This window comes from Desmodus rotundus, chromosome 1 (genome assembly GCF_022682495.2).
Source record: "Desmodus rotundus isolate HL8 chromosome 1, HLdesRot8A.1, whole genome shotgun sequence".
Lineage (NCBI taxonomy): Eukaryota > Metazoa > Chordata > Mammalia > Chiroptera > Phyllostomidae > Desmodus > Desmodus rotundus.
This window is the reverse complement of record NC_071387.1, coordinates 18,885,177-18,905,749: the sequence shown is the minus strand read 5'-3', so window position 1 is coordinate 18,905,749 and position 20,573 is coordinate 18,885,177. Positions and strand designations below refer to the sequence as shown.

At 36.9% G+C, this 20,573-nt stretch overlaps 1 protein-coding gene and 1 pseudogene across 1 annotated transcript in view; one reads left to right on the top strand and one right to left on the bottom strand.

Moving 5' to 3' along the window:
• The window catches only part of SHOC1 (shortage in chiasmata 1), a 64,549-nt gene extending 52,317 nt beyond the window's left edge, over positions 1–12,232 (bottom strand). The window contains 3 exon segments of the mRNA XM_024562471.4: positions 6,210–6,297; positions 9,878–10,001; positions 12,188–12,232. Of these exon segments, the coding sequence (XP_024418239.3) occupies positions 6,210–6,297; positions 9,878–10,001; positions 12,188–12,232 (257 nt within the window).
• Positions 12,233–19,726: 7,494 nt separating this feature from the next.
• Positions 19,727–20,099, top strand: LOC112306491 (large ribosomal subunit protein eL31-like; annotated as a pseudogene).
• The last annotated feature ends 474 nt before the right edge of the window (positions 20,100–20,573 follow it).

The following is a 20,573-nucleotide window of genomic DNA, read 5'->3' as shown; positions in this document are numbered from 1 at the left end:
CATAACTACTGCCTATAAAAACCAGTGGGGGTAGGGGCAGCAGAAGAAACTGTCGATTCTCAGTAGCCTCCTTTTAAAGGGCCTGCACAGACTTAGGATTTATGCAGATCCACCCTCTCTGGGATTCAGCACCAAGAAAACAGCTGGAGGGCACAAGTGGCATACAGGGAGAAAAGTGAAATGACTAGTAATAAGGCAAATGCCGGGAGACAGAATCTTCCTGGGCAAAACTCCAGAAGCCAGGCAGCAGCATTGTCCCCTCAGTGAGCCATCCCCCCACAAAGAGCCACAAAGCAGTGAAATGGGTTGCCCTGCTCTGGCAATCACCTAAGGCTCTGCCCCACACAATTTACAGGTACACTCTTCCACAATAGGCCACACTGCTAAGACAGGGAGTCAAAGCAGCTCTACCTAATACACAGAAACAAACACAGGGAGGCTGCTAAACAGAGGAGACAAAGAAATATGGCCCAAATGAAAGAACAGAACAAAACCAGAAAAAGAATTAAATGAAATGGAGATAACCAACCTATCAGATGCAGAGCTCATAACGCTGGTTATCAGGATGCTCAAAGAACTCACTGAGTATGGCAACAGCATAAAAAAGACCCAGGCACAAATGAAGGTTACATTAAGCGAAGTAAAGAAAAATCTATAGGAAATCAACAGTGGAGGGGAGGAAGCCAAGAATCAAATCAATGATGTGGAACATAAAGAAGGAAAAAAGCATTCAATCAGAACAGTAAGAACAAAAAAGAATTCAAAAACACAAGGATAGACTAAGAAGACTCTGGGACAACTCCAAATGTACCAATATCCAAATCATAGGGGTGCCAGAAGGAGAAGAAGAACAAGAAATTGAAAACTTACTTAAAAAAATAGTGAAAGAAAACTTCCCTAATTTGGTGAAAGAAATAGACATGCAAGTCCAGGAAGCACAAATAAGTTGGACCCAAAGAGGACCACACCAAGACATCATAATAAAAATGCCTAGGGTTAAAGATAAAGAGAGAATCTTAAAAGCAGCAAGAGAAAATCAGAGAGTTACCTACAAAGAAGTTCTGATAAGACTGTCAGCTGATTTCTCAAAAGAAACTCTGCATGCTAGGAGGGACTGGCAAGATGTATTCAAAGTGATGAAAAGCAAGCACCTACAACCTGGATTGCCCTACCCAACAAAGCATCATTTAAAATTGAAAGGCAGATAAAGTGCTTCCCAGACAAGGTAAAGCTAAAGGAGTTCATCATCACCAAGCCATCATTATATGAAATGTTAAAGGGAATTATTTAAGAAAAAGAAGATAAAAACTATGAACATTAAAATGGCAACAAATTCATAGCTATTGACAATGGAATCTAAAAAAGCAAGCTAAGCAAACAACCAAAACAGGAACAGAATCATACATAGGGCGATCACTTAGAGGGTTATCAACTGGGAGGAAAAGGGGGGTGGAGAATGGCGGAAAAGGCATAGGGATTAAGAAGCATAAATTGGTAGGTACAAAATAAACAGGGGGATGTTCAGAATGGTAGAGGAAATGGAGAAGCCAAAGAGCTTATATGCACGACCAATGAATATGAACTAAGGCAGGGGGAGGTGGGTGGGGAGGATTGCTGGATAAAATGGGGCTATTGGGCAGAGAGGGGCAAAGGGGGAAAAATTGGGACAACTATCAAGCATAATCAATAAAATATGTATTTTTTAAAGTATAATTTTTCTAAAAATGGAAGTGATGATGTTAAAGGTACACAGATTCTTAGACTCTGCCATGAATTGCCCACATGCCCATGTGCTGGATAATCCATGTCTGCTTTTCCATATTATTATCCAATCTTTTATATTTTATTCTTCAATCTCGGAGGCTGATCTCTAAGAACCTACTAACTTAGCCCTCTGGTTTCTTGTTGGGTTCAGCCAGGAGCTCAAAGGTGGGGAGAGAAACAGGATACTTTTCCCAAATTCTCCCGTCCTAGTCTAAAGTTTGTAAGTGGCTTCATTCTTTTATAAAGTTATATCTTTTGTCATACAGCCCTTCTCTATAGCTGAACTTCTTAACTGGGCTGGTTACTGCTAAGTCCACTAACTCAGAGGACTTACCACTAAGTCCACATTCAAGCTTAGGGTGTTGATAACTCCCTGCAGTTGCTCATCCTGGGCACTATTTTTTTTTTTTTGTCTCCCTTGACCTTGCCTGCACCTTGCCTGCTTCCTAATTAGTTTACGAAACAGGAAAGGTTGTCTATACAATTAGGATATTGAACTCACAAGAGATCTTTCCAATGAATTTCCCAACAGATAAAATATTATTGGCATTTTAGTTGCACAACCTAATACATCTTTTTTTCCTAATATCCTAAAATATTTTACCCTTAATAATTCCCTATACAGACTTAAATAACCAAAATCAATATGATTTCCCAATGTAATTGGAGAAGAAAATGAATATGCCATATCTTAAAAATCATAGATAGAAAAATCTCTCAAGTTTCTGCTTTACTCTTGAAGAAAATATAAGGTACAAGAAAAAATCATCTCAACTCACTTAGGTCCATATTACTCATAAGAACATTGACCCTTTTTGTGTTGATGAAAACGCTCTAAAATTGATTGTGGGGATGGTTGTACAACTCTGTGAATAATAAAAACTATTAAATTGGACATTTAAAAAACTGAATTATATGAATATAAATTATATCTCTATAAAGCTGTTACATAAACCAAACCAAACAAAAAATATAGGGTTTGCAGTCATACAGATTGGGACTTCAAGGGTTGGATAATAGCTCCAACTATTGACTGGCTGCATGACCATGGGCAAGTTACTTAATCTGTCTTACTTTCTCATATATGATATTGGAATAGTAATACTGAGCTTACAAAATTGTTATGAGGCATACAGGAAGTAAATATATGTGCAATGTCCTACATTCAACGGTATTCATCTGAATGCAACAAGCCTCAGAGGAATAGAGAATATAAATATTGGTATATGTTCTTCCTCTTGCTCTATTTGGCCAATTTGTTCTGTCCTAGAAGCTAGGAAGCTTACTGAATCGTTTTCCCTGATCTTTTTGCCTTTGCCCTTGTCTCCATAATTCAATTAGCCTCAACCCTTCCTTTAGCCTATCCATCAAGCTATCTTCCTTTTATTTCAAAGTCCTATTTTACTCTAATATGTATTTATTTGTTAGAAATTTAACATGTCTTTTTACTTATGCTGATGATTTTTAAAAAATTAGGATAGATATTATTTTTGTTAGTGCCCTTTTGCAAGTTGCATAGCTTTAACTACAGAATCTAATTTTCCTGTATGCCCTGCTATTTTTAGTGTGCAATTTTTTAGAACAAAAGGTTTTTTAGGGACACATGGCAGAAAAATGCCCATAACGTTAAAACACAATATACCAACAAATTAGTAAAAGTGAAAGACTTGAGGTCTAAGAATCAATACTAAGAAGTAACAGCCCTGACCAGTATGGCTCAGTTGGTTGGGCATTACCCTGCAAACCAAAAGGCTGCTGGTTCTGTCTCCAGTTGGGGCACATAAGATCATGTTTTTCTCTCACATCCATGTTTCTCTCACTCTCTTTTTCCCTCCCTTCCTCTCTCTCTCAAAATAAACAAAATCTTTAAAAAATAAAAAAAGAGTGCCTGACATTGAAATCTATAAAACAAAAATGATTGATCAGGCAAAGAACATTTATAAAAGAAGTAACAAAGCCCTGACTGGTGTGCCTCAGTGGGCTGGGCATCATTCAGCAAACCAAAAGGTTGCCAGTTTGATTTCCCATCGGGACACATGCCTGGGTTGCGGGCCAGGTCCCTGGTTGGGACACATGGGAGAGGCAACTGACTAATGTTTCTCTCTCATATTGGGGTTTCTCTCCATCTCTTTCTCCGTCCCTTACCCTCACTCTAAAAATAAATACATATAATTTTGAAAAAAAGAAGTAACAAAAATAGAAACAAGAAACAAAGACAGGTGAGACAGAGAGGAAAAGCAAGATTTAGGAAATCTAGGTAGTGCTAATGATCAGGATGTTTGTTCTTAAGTTCCATTAGGTATCAAAACTGCAGTGGCTCCTGAATAATTTAAAATTAAATTTGAATATGGGAAATCTCTGTACTTCTTGCTCAATTTTGCTGTGAACCAAAACATACTATAAAGAAGCAAAGTCTATGAAAAATTAAATTTTACTGCCTTAAACAAAACTAAAATAAATAGTGGCTTAAACACACACAAAAAGTGTGGCAGTTTGAAGTTCATGGCTACTAAGGCAGTTCTACAATTTGTCAGGGACTCAGGCACCTTTTGTTCTACTCTGCCATGGCTAGATCTAGTTCTTGTCAGTATAGTCCAAGGTGGTTGCTGGAACCAGTCATTATATCTGTATTCAAGCATCAGGAAGGAGAGAAAAAAAACATGCCACTTCCTTTTAAGGACATTTCCCAGAAATTACATAACCCTCTTTTGCTTCTGTCCCATTGGGAAGAACTTAATCACATGGCAATGTTTGGCCACAGGGAGGTTGAGAAATGTAAATCTTATTGTAGGTGCTGCTATAGATTAAACCTGCTTTGCCTTGGACTGTAAGTATATTGATATTGCAAAATGAGTGGAAGGTCAGATATGATGGGGTGTCCATTCCTGTTCAGCCTCTCATTTCTCTCATACATAAATCTTTGATTTGAGCCAAGGTAGCCCGATCACTGCTTTCGTTAAGTACTTATTGCATATTCCTGCCTCTGGGCCTTTAGACATGCTGTTTTCTTTGCCTGAAATGTTTTCTTTCAGGTAGTTTTTTCCTTCAATGTCCAGCTCTAGCTCAATTCCTTATAAATGCACGGCCCTACCAATCTAACTCATATAGTGAAAAGAGATCTTAGAGATCATCTTGTATCTTGTTACTTGTATCTTGTATCTTAGACCAGCAGCATCAGCACACCTTGGCGCATATTAGAAGTGCAGAATCCCTAATACAAATGACTGAATCAGAATCATCATTTTTAATAAGATGCTCAAGTGATTTATATTACATTAAAGTTTGAGAAGCATTGATCCATCATCATTATACTGACAGAGAAAGTGAGAGTTAGATAAAATGACTTGTCAAGTAGTACTTGACTTTTCAAATCAAGACTTGAAATCCACATCCTTTAATTCATAATGCAGAGCTCTTTTCACTATACCTGTCTACTTACTCACTGCTTGGGAGTTCAGTTATGTAACAGATACTTTGCACTGGTGTTATGCCTTGTGATGTTATGATGGTCATTTTATGGTATCATTTAATTCTTATCATATTAATTTTTTCTATGTTTATATATATTATCTTCCTAGCCTAACGTTTAAATTCTCAGATGATAGAAATGGTATATGAGGCTTCTCTGTATTTAGAGTCTAGACACATTTAAATTGGTTCTTTCCTTCAAGTGCAACTAAGGAAAACTTAAAGTACTAAAACTTAAAAATGTGAATAATAACTAAATCCTTCTTGGGTCTGATCAGCACTCTTTGCATGTATTGAAGCAATAGAGCAAATTATGTACATTTGCACTGAGATCTCTAATTTGCATCTACATTAACAATAACAATGTTGAACACATTAGATGCTCTCTTATTATGCTCTGTGTTCCTAAATCTGTCACTGTACTTCCCATACTTTATTGTAATTATTTATTTATAAATTTCTATTTCATATTTTCTTGTGTTCTTTGTGAGTAGAGGCTGTCTTATTCATTTTTGTATTCTGTATCTGGCACTCAGGATGGTATGTAGTATATATCTGATGAATGACTGAACTAATAATAAATAACATTTTGACAAACTATGTTAGAAAATAGTCTTAAATCTGCATTTATACTACAGTGGAAAAGATTGATTTTAACATAAAGGCCTCTCTATAGACACTTTCTACAAAAAGTTTACTTACTGAATAAAAGCATAATAACATTTTCTTAATTTCTGTATGTCTTTTGTAACACAAATGTGTAGAGAACAGTTAGTATATGATAAATGAGGGAAGGATAAAAAGGATGTAAATCACTTACATTAATCTCTCTTTTGTGGTCAGATTAAGGTTTTTTCTTCAGATTAAAACCAATCTGTGAGGATATAAAGGAAAGGATCTTCTCTCTCTAGTTGTCTGGAGAACTTCCTGTTTATCTTTTGGATGTAAAAGGGAAATTTGAGGTGAAGGACACTTACTTCTCGAGGAAGTCTTCCACATCGAGGCTTGCTTTCCATTGATCCACGATTGAGCTATCTGTCATTCCCCAGACTGAAACCGCTGAGACTAGAAAGGAGCATAGTAAACATTAGCTTCTAGAATTTTCTTTTACACTTAATAAAAGGAAGCCAAACATTCAACTTTTACATTATGATGCTACCTTTATTTTTCATAATGCAATTTTCCCAAAGTTATACCAGATTTCAAATATTTAAGTAATTATTCTCATTATTACAATTCCTCCTTTAAAAACCCTATTGCAGTCAGAACAGTATCACCTGAACATCCTACCCTCATTTTTACAGCCTCTCTTTTGGTTACACAGCACTACCATCCCAGAGAGTCTTCTTCAACAGCTCACATTATTTCTTACAAAGCCTTTATTAACCATTCCAACTCACTCTAATATACTCCCCTTGAAAGGCTATAATGTTGTCAGTAGCACTCCCTCTGGTACTTAATCATATATCATATATTAAAAATGTATGTATCTATATTTTTGTCCCAAATTAGACCCTTGGTTCCTTAAGGAGAGGAACCATGTCATATACTAGTGTCAGAAGAAGCAACTGGGTAAAGAGTCAAATGACTTGTATTTTACCACCAGTGTTACTTCATACTAGTTTTATTACCTTGAACAAATCACTTAACATCTGAGCACATGCCTCACTGAAAAAATATGAAAGTTTACTGTACATCTTTTATGTAGAATCACCCTGCCTGGATTTTAATATGTGTACTGCTACTTATTAACTATATGATCTTGGGCAAATCTCTTAACCTCTTTGTACCGCAGTGCCCTTATCTACAAATTAAGAATAATAATGGCCCTTTCATAGTGTTGGTATAAATATTAAATGTGAAAAGACATGTAAATTGCTTGGAACACTATCTGACATATTGTAAGAGCCTAATACATATTGAGAGTTATTGTTATCATTGTTTATAAGAAGATGAAAAGGAAAATAAATAGGAAGAAATTATAAACTCATTTTTTCCTTCTGTACTTTTAGAGAAGCAGTCGGTTGAAGGCTACTCCAACCTGACTGAGACCTTCTATCCCGACCCTTCCATTTTTATGGTACTCATCCTCCCTCATGTCCTCACTTTCTTTCTCAGATAGTGTAGGTCCCATGGCCATCCCATAACCACTTCCTTACAAAGACTCTTCTATTGCCCCTCTTTCCCTTGTATTAATTTAGGAAAACCCCTACTCTCCACTTCATGTAAGTACACTAACACAGCTGAAAATTACTGGAAAAAAAAATTATCCAGCCACGCTGAACGAACTCATTTCAAATTATGACCATAAATTTCAAAAGGGCATCCAACACTGACAGATGATAATAGTATACCTTCCTAATAAAACTGGCTTTCTCATTTTTGAAGACAACTATTTAACACTTTTCCCCCCCAAATTTTCAATACTCATCTTCCTACCCTCTGTCAGTTTGTGGCCTTGCCTCCACATAGGACACTGACATAAACCAAAACCACCTGATCTTTCACCACCAATTCTACCATCTCAGTGGCTTAAGTACCTTCAAACTCTGTCTTCCTATCTATCACAATGGAAGAACTATCCTAGCTTCTATCTAATCCCATCTTCTCCACTTGTGCTCTTGATACTATCCCTTTTTTATTGTTATTCTTTTTCTTTCCTGCATCATCATTTTCTCTCTCTTTACCAAGATTATTACCACTGGCAAACAAACATATAGTCTCTTTCCTCATCAAACAAATTTTTTAAAAATCACACATCAACAACATAACAAAACTCTTTATCTCATTTCTCCCTTAAGCTAATGCCTCATTTTTCTTTTTTCCTTCATAGCAAAGAGTTGCCTATTCCACTCCTCATTCTCTTTTCAATATACTCTAATTAAGTTTTCTTACCCAATATTCTAGTGAAATCTCTCTTACCAAGGTCATCAATGCCCCACATTTAGTCCAGCTAATGGTCAACTCACTATCCTCATCTTACTTGACCTTTTAACAGGGACAAAAGCTTTTGACTACTTCTCCCTTCTTGAAACACTTTCTTTTTTTAGAATTCTACACCACACTCATTTGGGCTTCCTATCTCACTTGTATTCTTAGGTGGTTCCTCCTTCTTTGTCAGCCTTTTCATTGTTGGAGTTTTCCAAGGCTCTGTCCTAGGCTCACAGCTCTGTCTATACCCATGCTTTCAGTCACTTTATCCAGTTCCACAACTTTATATGCAATTGCGTATCAATGACTCCAACTTGAAGCTCCAGCTGTGCTCAAGATGAATATAACCAATTGCCTTGATGCCTCCATTTCGATGCCTACAGGCATTTTAACCTGGCCAAAGCAGAGCTACTGCTTCCAGCCAAAAATTGGCTTCCCCATGAGCCTTTTCCTATCTTAGGAAATAGCACTGCCACCCACCCAGTTGCTCAGGTCTAAAACCTAGAAGAAATTTTTCATTCTTCTATTTTTTTAAACCCTCTCACTGTCAGCTGCACCTCTAAAATAATCCCAGTTTCAACCACTTCTCACATCTCCATTATTATATGACTAGTGTCTAAGCCCCACCATTTTTTATGTAGAATATAGATTCATCTAATAGTCTAGGTTCTGAACTATTACAATAGCTTCCAGATTAACTTTCCTGTCTTGTACTCTAGCCTCCCAGTCCCTATCCCTTCCATCCTCTAGACAAACAGAATAAATTTTCTAACAAATAAATCAGGTTGTGTCACTCCCTGTCCTAAAACTGTCCAATGACTTACCACATTAGCCATATTATGGCCTTCAAAGCTTTCTATCTTTCAGAAACTGCCTAGTTCTCAGCTCTCTACCTTTTCATGAAGCAGTCACAATGGCCTAATTTTCTGGCCCTTACACACATCAAGTTTATTCCTGAGTCAGGCACTTTGCATTTACTTGAAAGGCTTCTCCCCCATATCTTTTTATGGTTGTTTCCTTCTCATTATTCAGGTCAGGTCTCAACTCAAATGTCCACCTCTACATAGAAGTCCTCCCATAATCATTGGAAATAGCACTCCTCACTTCTAAAACTTCATATCACATCACATTATTGTATCTTCTCTATACATTTATCAATAACAGATATTAGTTTATGTATTTAGTGGCTTTATTGCTACATCCTTCTTACCAGTCTGAAAACCCACTGAGGGCAGGGACTATTTCTATGTCTTATTAGTAACTATGTCCTTATAGCACCTATAATAGTGCCTGATATATAATATATGCTAAATAAATGTTATCATCTGACTTAACTTGTCCACAGGGCCTACCTCTTTCCTAAGTCAATGACATGATGAAAGCAAAGGATGATATTTTGTACATGAACATTTAAAAATAGTGTTATATTCAGTGTATCATTGCAATTTAAAGTAGCCCTCCAACAGTTGAGCAAGACCCTTTTATAATAAATGTTTACAATGTTAGAATAGTTTAAGACTTCATCATCTACAAGTCTTTTATTTGTTCTATTCATATCTAATATAAGCTTTTCAATTCCTTATTTTGTCACATAAATGAATAAATGCAATGGGTTTTATTTAATTAGAAAAGCACTACAACTTCTTAACTTACTGTGCTAAACTCTAAAATAATTTTAAAAATAGATTTTTGAGAAATAAAAAATAAAACATACCTCTTGTCCATGGCCTCCTAAATGTGTTATCAATAACTTGTACATGACAATTTCCATCTTGATATAAACATGAAGGGATTCGAAGCAATAAAGTATCTCTGCAAAACTTCTTTCTAACTACATTCTATGTAAGAAAGTAAGATTATAAAATCTTTTAATATATTTAACGGATTTAACATATTTACCTATCAATATTCAGAATGTTAAAATTCTCTATTCTTTTAAATTTATATATTTTTATTTAAAGGCAATATATACTCATTATAAATATCAAATAACACAGAACCACATACTGAGAAAATCAAGGTAATATCAATAACAGTTCTGTGTATTTTCCTACAGATTTTTTTTTTCCTAAGTTAGGCCAAAATGTGTGTGAATGTGTCTTTGGCAAAAAATGGGATCACACCATTTATATACCATTTTGCAATGTGCTTTTGTTTTCCACTTAGCATAATGTAGCTGTCTTAACCTTTGTCTTTGCATTATTTCATTTGTGACAACTATCAAATGCGATTCTGATTTTTAAAAATACAATAAATAAAACTCTTTCTTTAGAAGACTGTTAAACCAGTTAAGCAAATTTGTAATTCCTTCTGCCTTCACTTTCTAGCTTTATCTTCCACCACTCTCTAATACTAACAGTTCTCTTTAAATAGACTTGTCTCTTACTACCTCCCTTGACATTTAGCAGTCACTTCCTTATTGACACCGTGGTCTCCAGTGTGCCTCTGAAAAGTGCCCCACTACTCTTCCTCAACTATCAAAATCCTATTCATTTTCAAGGCTTGTCTTAAGCACTAGCTCCTCCACGAAACTGTCCCTCAGTGACTCTCAACTTCCCACAGAGTTCATTATTTTAGGAACTTGGACAAAGAATAGTTTCCTACATTATTTCCCAAGAGTTTTATGTTAGCTGAAGGTGTGATAACATATTAAATAAGAGATCCTCATTATTCAAGAATAGATGGTACAAAGAAAAGATCAGTTAAAGTAATTTACATAAAATGAGAACCAAAGGTTCACAGTAAGAAAGAAAAATAACTTGATTGATACTTTATTTAAAAAAAATAAAATAAAGTTATTATAATAGCTTTTTTGGTCATAATTTCCCCACACATGTATTACATGATGATATATATATATTAGACATTAGTTTACCTTTGATCATAAAGAAGATATTTTTAGAAAATATTTGAGGATTTAATCAAATTTTTCCAAGGCATCTCTGACTCCTTTAATATTCAAATCATTTTCTTCCTCGTGTTTACTAACTAATCTAATTTTGCAAGGTCATCATTTGATAATAGCTTTACCTGTTATTTGAGTAGTTCTTCAACACTGTTTTCATGAACTTTACAAAATCCTGCACTTTTTGCAAGGTTTGTCATTGATTAGTATCATATTTGTACTGTATCGGGGATATGGTACACAAACAAGAAACTGAGATATTGTGGCAAAGATAGAAGTTTAAGGGTGTCTGAGTATAGACTAATTTTGCAAGTGGCCAATATATTCACAAACATATTTGTGTAACAATGACTTCTCATTCCCTATCACATATGTTATAAGGACACATTTGCCTTCTCATTTATGAGGGAATAATAAAAACTGCAAATGCCTTTATGTATTTATTTTCTGTATAATGTAACACAGGTTTAGTCATATTGGAGTAATTTATTTTAGTTTTCTTTATAACCTAAAACTAAAGTTTAATTTGTCAATTAAGATCATGAGAACAGTGAACTGTTATATGACAAGTACACCAATTAGTTCTTAACAATGTGCTTGGCTGGCTAGACTCTTAGCTTTGTACAAGCCATTTAGCTTCTCTAGACATCAGTTCCCTAAACTGTAAAATTGTAAAACCTTTGCACTAGTGTCTACCTCAAGGAGTAGCTGGAATGATCAAATGACATAATCCATCAAAGTACCCGGCCCACCGTAAGCGGTCAATACATGTTGTTACTGTTATTTTATCCTAAAGATAACTAAGATTGTTTTTCCCCACATTCCTTTCAATAAAGATCACTCAAAATTGTTCATGAAAGCAGCTCAGACTTGCCAAGAGTTTCCATTTGTTTCCTAAGAACATTAACTTCATATTAAATTGTCAATTATTTCTCTCCCAGACTGGCATTTTTAAGCTACATTAAAAGTAGGAAGTAATTTTAAATGAATCCGAAAGGAGCTAGACTAAGGATGAATCCAGGGACAACTGTAAAACTATCATAATCATATAGTGACGACAGCTAACACTTTTTATATCACAATTCTTAGTAAATAGATGGCGATCCAGTAACACCCTACCTCATATAAGTAGTCTATCGCACAATATTTGAATAATGAAAACATATCTTCTTCCTTTGAAAGCAATACAAGTTTCAACAGCTGGGAAGATAAAAATTAAATTAAATGTTGATAAGACAGCAAAGCCAGGAGCAGAAAAATCATTCTTAATCACAAAATTTTGGTTCACTCATTTAAAAAAGGCTCTGAATGATAAAAAAAATTAACCACGGACATAACACTTATTAAAGATTTATATCTAGTATGTAATAATATATGTTGATATAAAATTATTCATCTAAGTTTCATATTGTTGAATCCATACAACTTCCAGTTGAGGGATTGAAATATATTTAATGTAATTATTTTCTTGCAAGAGAGGCTGGAGTTCGCAAGACCGGTAGAGGGGTTTTCTCAGGACAACTGTTTAATTTAATTAACTTATTTTTTTTTAATTTTATGTCATTTTAGAGAGGGGAAGGGGGGGAAAGAGGGAGAGAAACACAGATGTGAGGGAGAAACGTGAGCTGGCCGCCTGCCCCGAGCATCCCACCGGGCTCGGAGCGCGGAGCCTGCAGCCTAGGCCTGTCCGTGACCACGTTACGAAGCGCAGAGCGTTTCTCTCATCTGCAGCTGATGCGCATTGCATTGCAGATGTTTGACTCCATCCTACAGTGGGGGATGGATAGGAGGAGAGATAGAGAGGCCTTATGTCTAAAAATCAAAGACAAGGAGGGAAACAATATCATGGTTAGAGAAAATGTGCTTAAAATAGCCAACTTTGGAATGGCAGCAATTCCTGAAATATTTTCCCTTACCTGTTTTTAAAGGTTCTCCTGTGCTACCTGCTGACCTGTGCCTACCGGGCCAAAATGGAAATGCAGACAGGAAATTAGAATTAGGTCAGGCGCTTGCACACAAGGTCGAAAAGTAAGGTTTCCCAAGATTTCCGCTCCTAGTGGTGCCGGGGTGTAACTCACAAGTACGGAAAGCGCTCTGTATTAAGTGTACACACGGACACTGGCACGCAATTCCCCAGCGCGCTGAAGACCACGCACGCAGGCGAGGGCGAATTTCCGGGTTGGCTTCCGGTCTCCTCCCACCAGCCTGACGCACCACACCCCACCCCTCCCTCACTCCCTCGCATAAAAACGCCATTTTAACCGTGAAATTCGAGGAGGAAGCGAAGCCCCTGTATTTTCTCATTTTGTTTAACTATACAACTTCCAGTTAGTGGAGAGAAGTCCTATCGGCCTTTCCGTGTTTCCTTCCCACCCTCTATTCTAGCCTAATCAGGTGAGGCGGACACCGGTTCTGGGGTCTTGTCGCCACAGAGCCACACAAATCTGCTTTCCAGAGAGTTCTGAGCTGCCATACTCTAACCCACCCTGAATTTCTCTTCCCCTCAGCTCAGAAACACTTCCGCTCCGCCTCGCTCCAGCCTCTCAGACCTTTTACTGGAGGAAGCAACACCTCTTACCGAGATCTTCAATGGCGGAAATTCCCGCTCACTGCACAGGTGACCTCTGACCCCGCTCTCCGGGTTTCCATTGGCCAGCCCGGCCAGGGGAGGCCCCGCCCCTGCCCCACCCCTCAGGCTCCTGGCTTCTGGCTCTTCTGGATGCACTTGTCCATATCCTGGGGTTCCCTGGCTTCTGAGGGTCAGAGGACCGGGCTTGGTCAGCAAGGAGGTCCTCGCGAGTGAGCAAAATCTTGATCATACAGAGCAAAGGAGGGCGACAGTGGAGAAGGTGGTGGGAAGCCACAAGAAGGCAGATGGGAAAGGTGGAGAAGGCCTGGCAAAAGAGCCTAAACTTGTTTGCTGGTGGCAGCGCCAGTGTTATTAAATAATCCTGGCCAAATGCAATAGGTTCAGGAGAAGGGCAAGGGCAGGAGCATTCCAGAGATAAAATTGAGAGGATTTAGCAACCAGACAGTTTCAGGGAAAAAGCAAAGCACCAGGGAGGAGGCAAACATGACTCAGGTGTCTGGCTAGGTGTCGGCCATGCCTTGATGGAGGAAGAACAATGGAGAAGAAGCAGGAAGACGGGTTGGAACTGGGAGGTTTGGATGCCTTGATTTATAGGCATACACACACTCATTTGGGAATCTTTAGACTCATCTGATAAGGAAAAAGGAATTGTCCTTTTCTCTGTATTTCTTAACTCTTGTGTTCTTTTCCATAATAACATAGCTTGGTATTACATTCTTTCCCAGAAGATTGCAAGCAGTAACATGCATTTATTTACTTTACTAGCACATGGTTATCTTTCAAGTTACTTATTAATGAAATACTAATTATGAAACATCAGTAGATAAACCACATGATTTTCTTAAGTTACATACTTTATTTTGTACAGGTTTGTGCAGTTGGCTTCAGTGATATGGATTTAATGTTTGACAATAATCAATTATGAAGATGTTCATCCTACTCTGAGGTACATTACTTATTTTGCATTCTTGGATTTATACCTTTTATTAAAGCCAATTTTAAATGACATAAAACAAAAGCAGCACATAGTTATACTCATTGTAACGAGTGAAACCATCCAAAGATGATTACAGAATAAAGGAATCTACCCTGACTCCCAAATAACCAATGTTAGTGTTGGGTGTATTTTTTCACACCTTCCTGTATGTTCATACACATTTATACACAAAATAAGTTGACCAATTATATAAAGATGAGTCATTTATTTTCCTCACTAAACAGTATGTAATAAACAAACTTCTAGAGCAAGAGATATAGATTGAACTCATTTTTAACAGCTGCATAATATTTTAATAGAAAGACTGTGCTTTAATTTATCCAAACATTCTATTACTGATGGATTTAACAGATTGTTTCCAGTTTTTTTACACTGACAAATTATGCCATGATGAGAATTCTTGAACATATGATCTCAAGTGTTATTGCTTTTATTATTGCTTTTGTTTCCATGATATAGATGTGTATTGCTTTGCTGTCTCAAATGGTAAGAGCATTTCAAATTTAAAAGATATTGCCGATTTACCTTCAGAAAATTTGTAGCAATTACATTAATAATGCCTGAGAGGGACCATTATCCTGACTACTCAACAGAAATGAATACTTTACTTTTTAAAATGTTTACTAATCTGTTGCATGAAAACACTATCTTGTTTTAATTCGCATTTCTCTGATTACTGCTGAAATTACACACTTTTTAGTGTTTACGAGCTCTTTGGATTCTTAGTCCATGAATTAACTGCCTAATTGTGTGTGTGTTTGTATGTATCTATGTGTGTGTGTATGAATCAGGTAGTTTTTCTACGGAATAGGTTGTCTTTTGGAAGATCTTGTATATAAGTATATTCATATCAGGTTTGGCTGTATAAATAACAAAATTCTAAAATAATGTAAAATTTCTCTCTCTTTCATGTAAATGAAGTACAGAAGCAAAAGGTTCAGAACTGATATGGCAGCTGTGCCCCACAAAGTCCTCAGGGACTCACCTTCCCGCTCATTACTCTGGTATTTCTATGTTGTGATCCTTGTTCTCAGGGTCTCAGGTGGCAGTATCTATGTTTCTGACAGCAGGAGAGAGAAAGGATTGAAAAAGATAAGAGGCCAAGGGCACAGTGTTTCTTTATATACCTGTAATTAAACTTGTGAAATGTAATATTCACATAGAAAAGTACATAAGACAATGTATAGTTTAAAATATATATTTTAAAGAAACATCCGTGCAACCTCCACTCAAGGGAAGAAACAGAGCGCGGCGCACATTTCAGAAGCTATTTCTTCTTCTAATCACAGCTCTCCCTGGAGGAATTCTACCCTTCGACCTAGAGATTACTATAATCCTGACTGTACGGTAATCGCTGCTTTGCTTTGCTTTAAAGTTTCACCTAAGTGTGCACTTCTAAAGGATATAGTTTTGCCTATTTTTGAATCTTACTATTGGTGTTAGTTTTGATTCTTGCTGCCATTCAATGGATGTTAATTCAATTTCTTGCTGACTAGTATACCACTGTGTAAATACACCTCAGTTTATTTATCTGTTGATGGACCTTTGGATTAGTACAGTTATGGCAATTGCAATTAATGCTCCTACTGATATCCTTTGACACGTATCTTAGTACATATATACCTTTCTCTAAAATACAAGTTTAGGAATGAATTTCTGGATTAATGAGTATGTATAACTTCACATGCACCAAAATAGTTTTCCAAAGTGATTGTACCAGTTTACACTCCCACCAGCAATGTTTGAGAGTTTCTGTCGCTTTGTATCCTCACCAACCCTTAGCTATTTCAAACTATTTAATTTTGAGAATCTGGTAAGTATTCACTTGTTCCTTTTTATTTTTTGAGGAGGAGTTTAGAGTCCCTTCTTTCCTTCCTTCCCTCCTTCCTTCCTTCTTTCTTTCTACTTGGCTCTCAAGGAGGGTTCCCATAAGCTGCCACATAACACTTCTGCTTACATATGAGTGGCCAGGACCTAGTCACGTGGTCACCCTTAGCTGTAATAATGTTGAAAGATGCTGTGTTTATTCAGGAGAGTCATGTGCATACTTACAACTTGCAGATTCTGTTATTAAAATATGAAGGGGAGTACATACTTGGGGAAATATATAGTAGTCTCTGCTACATTAAGAATAATAATTTTGGCCCTGGCTCGTGTGGCTCAGTGGATTGGGTTCCAGCCTGTGAACTGAAAGGTTGCCGTTTTGATTCCTGGTCAGGGCACATGCCTGAGTTGAGAGTCAGGTCTCTAGCTGGGGGCATGTGAGAGGCAACTGACCCATGTTTCTCTCCCTCTCTTTCTCCCTCCCTTTCCCTCTCTCTAAAAGTAAATAAATAAAATCTTTTTTTTAACTTTAAAAGAAGAAGAATTTTAAAATTGTTAACTTTTATTGAGCACTTACTATGTACCAAGCATTATTCTTATAAGTGCTTTGCAACTACTTATAAACTAGATACTATATTACAAGCCCCAGTTCACAGTCTGGTTCAGCGCCCATGCTGTTAGCTAGTCCATACACTCTTTAAAAGGAATACTTGCTCTTAGTGTGCCATATGTTTGGCAATTACTTTCACCTTGCTTATCTTTAGAAATTTCTTAAAGTAGTTTTCTCTATATATCTATAGTGAGTTTTACCCTATCTAAATCATCTCTTATTTTTGTCTCAGTAGCTGATGTTTCTGTATCATTTCTAAAATTATGCTTATGATGAGAATGTTAGAACAATTACGTTTTTCTGTAATTTTCAATTCACCATTATTTTCACCATTATTTTCACCATTATTATTTTGAATCTAGGCGGAAATAAAACAAGTTTAGATACATTTGAATATTAACTCAAATGAGTTGCCGTAAAGCAAAGGCAGGGAGAAACCCCTCTACTATCCAGAACAATTACACATAATTGTGGAAGTCTCTTGTAATGCTATTAAGTTTCTTTGTTGTATTCACATGCTGTGTTGTTGAGGCCATAGTAATAATGTTTAATGTTTATTGAGAACATACTTTGTACCAGGCATAGTCCAAGGCACTAAAGGTGCAAAAATAAGGAAAACAAATGTTTGACTTTAAGAAGCTCACAGATCCTTATCTGAAGTTGCTCTGATTTTTAATATCTTCAGACAATTCCATACACTGCTGCCAGAATGATATTTCTAAAACAACTGAGCCCTGCCCATTGTGGCTCAGTTGGTTGGGCACCATCCCATAAAGTGAAAGGTTGCCGGTTTGATTTCCCATCAAGGCACATGCCAAGAACTGCAGTTCAGTCCTTGGTCAGGGTGCATGCAAGAGGCAACAAATTGATGTTCTCTCTCACAATGATGTTTCACTCCCTCTGTTTGTCCCTCCCTACCCCTCTCTCTAAAAATAAATAAGCGAAATCTTTTTAAAAAAAGTAAAATAAAACAACTGAGAATATCACTCCCCTACTTAAACTCTTTCACCTTTCTATCACATACAGGATAAAATCTGAAATCTTTACATGGAACAACTCACTCAACCCTATTTACTTTGAAACCCTGAACAATTGGCCATTCTCTGAACATCTCCCAAAGCCTCCCATTTCCAAGTTTCTGTTCCTCTTATTTTATTTTGTGTTCTGATCACAGGTTGAAACTTTCTTTACTGATTCAGTTCAAATGTTTTTCTCCTCCCACTGATACTCTTAAAATTCATTGTTACCCTTTAGGCACTCGTACAATATTTGTCAGTATCCCACTTTGGGCAGTTTTCATGCTTTGCATTGCAATTGTTTTGTTCATATCTGCCTCCCCCACTGCAATCTTCTTGAGATAGTGGACTATGAGCCATGTCTTCATTATCTTTACGTACTTTGTAACTAGCACAATGCCTTGTCTAGAGTAAGCTCTGAAATAGATCTTTAATTTAATTTACTTCTTAAAATATGGCACTGTGTTATTTTGAAATAATGCTATCACATTCTTTTACATTTTCTCTTACGTGCAGAAGTTCTAACGTGTATGACATATTACACACACACACATCAGCCAAAGTGAGCATGGCATGAACACGGCAGATAATTAGCTTGAGACAGAATTGCAGATTAGTCTGAGCGAGATCATGCAGAAAATCTGGATATATGGAATGAAATCATATTGCACAAATGCGTTGCATAAGTAACTTGTTGTCTTATGGTTGCTAATTTATGGGTGTAGTCTCACATGCTATCTTTTGATCAGTAAGGGACTATTTTACATCAATATATTGAGAGCACACATTTCATCAAAACATATTTAATATAATTAAACTAGATAATACTGCTAGAAAAGACCTATGGTAGCATTGCCATGTAAGGAAATTTTCACAAGTATAGAAGACAAACCTAACATTTCATATTCATGCAGCTTACCTCTTTTCAAATAAAGAAGCCTAATACGATTGTAGCCTATTTTTTCACCATCTGGTTTTATAAACACTATGACTTTTTTCTTTCCCACATGTTCAGCCCTCAACATTTTTATGATTATGCACCATTTAATACCTTATGTGTTTGTTGGATCTTTAACACACATTGAAAAATTCACTTGAACTAAGCTTCTGGCCAGGATGAAAACTTTATCATGCTTAGACTTGACTCTATATCCCTGAAGAAGCCAGAGGCTAGAATAAACAGTTACACTGAGTGGTTATTTCCTTGGGAAAAATGGAAGGGTTAACTCTATATTTTAATATTTCCCTGGGTAACACCCTAATATTCCTCATATTTTAGGGTCCAGTGAGGGTAAGCCATTTGCCTATATTTACACAGATATAGGAACACAGGTCTTCTGACTTCCATCCAGTGAGGTGTAGTTGTTCACTCACTGATTTATCCATTAGTTATTTTTAAGCACATATTGTGTGTAAGGAACTATGCTAGTTGGGGAGAGCTAATGATTCAACTCTGTCAGTGTGGCAGGGGAAATAATATGTTTGCATAAATGACTAGCTATTCCCTGAGGAAATGAATGTCATGAGTAATGGAGTAAAAAAAGGAAATACAGGCTTGCAACCCTGCTTTCCCTTTCCCACAATACTTCATACTCTTTCTCTCCAACCCGGGCCTGGCATAATGCCTCCCACAAAGAAGGATGGCGAGAAGAAGGGCTGTTCTGCCATCAGCAGGGTAGTGACCAGAGAATACACCATCGGCATTCACAAGCACATCCATGGAGTGGGTTTCAAGAATGTGCCCCTCCAGCACTCAGAGAGACCCAGAAATTTGCCATGAAGGGGATGGGAACTCCAGATGTGCTCATGGACACCAGGATCCACAGAGCCGTCTGGGCCGAAGGGATAAGGAACGTCCCACATTGTATCCGGGTGCGGTTGTCCAGAAAATGCGATGAGGATGAAGATTCACCAAACAAGCTCTGTATGTTGGTCACCTACAACTTGTCACCACTTTCAAAAATCTACAAACAGTTAATGTGGATGAGAAATAACTACTGATTGTCAAGTAAAGTTGTAAAACTTCCAAAAATAGGAAGTGCAGTCCTGTGCCACCTAACATTGTGATCAATGGCAGACCGCATATATGTATGGTGGCGTCCCAAAGACTGTAATAGAGCTGAAAACTTCCTATGTCCTAGTGATGTTGTAGCCAGCATAGCATCATAGTGCAACACCTTACTCACGTGTCTGCGGTGCTGCTGGTGTAAACAAGCCTACTACACTGCCAGTGGCATAAAAGTATAGCCTATACAATTATGTACAGTACATAATACTTGATAATGATCACATGTCTATGTTACTAGTTTATGTATTTACTACACATTTTATCATTTTTAGAGTCTATTCTTTTTACATTAAAAAAAATGTTTGCTGAAAAGAGTAGGCCAGCAGCAGCCTCATACATACCGTGTCTCAGTTGCATCATTTTCTCTTGTGCTTGATTTAATCTCATGCTGCTCAGGATA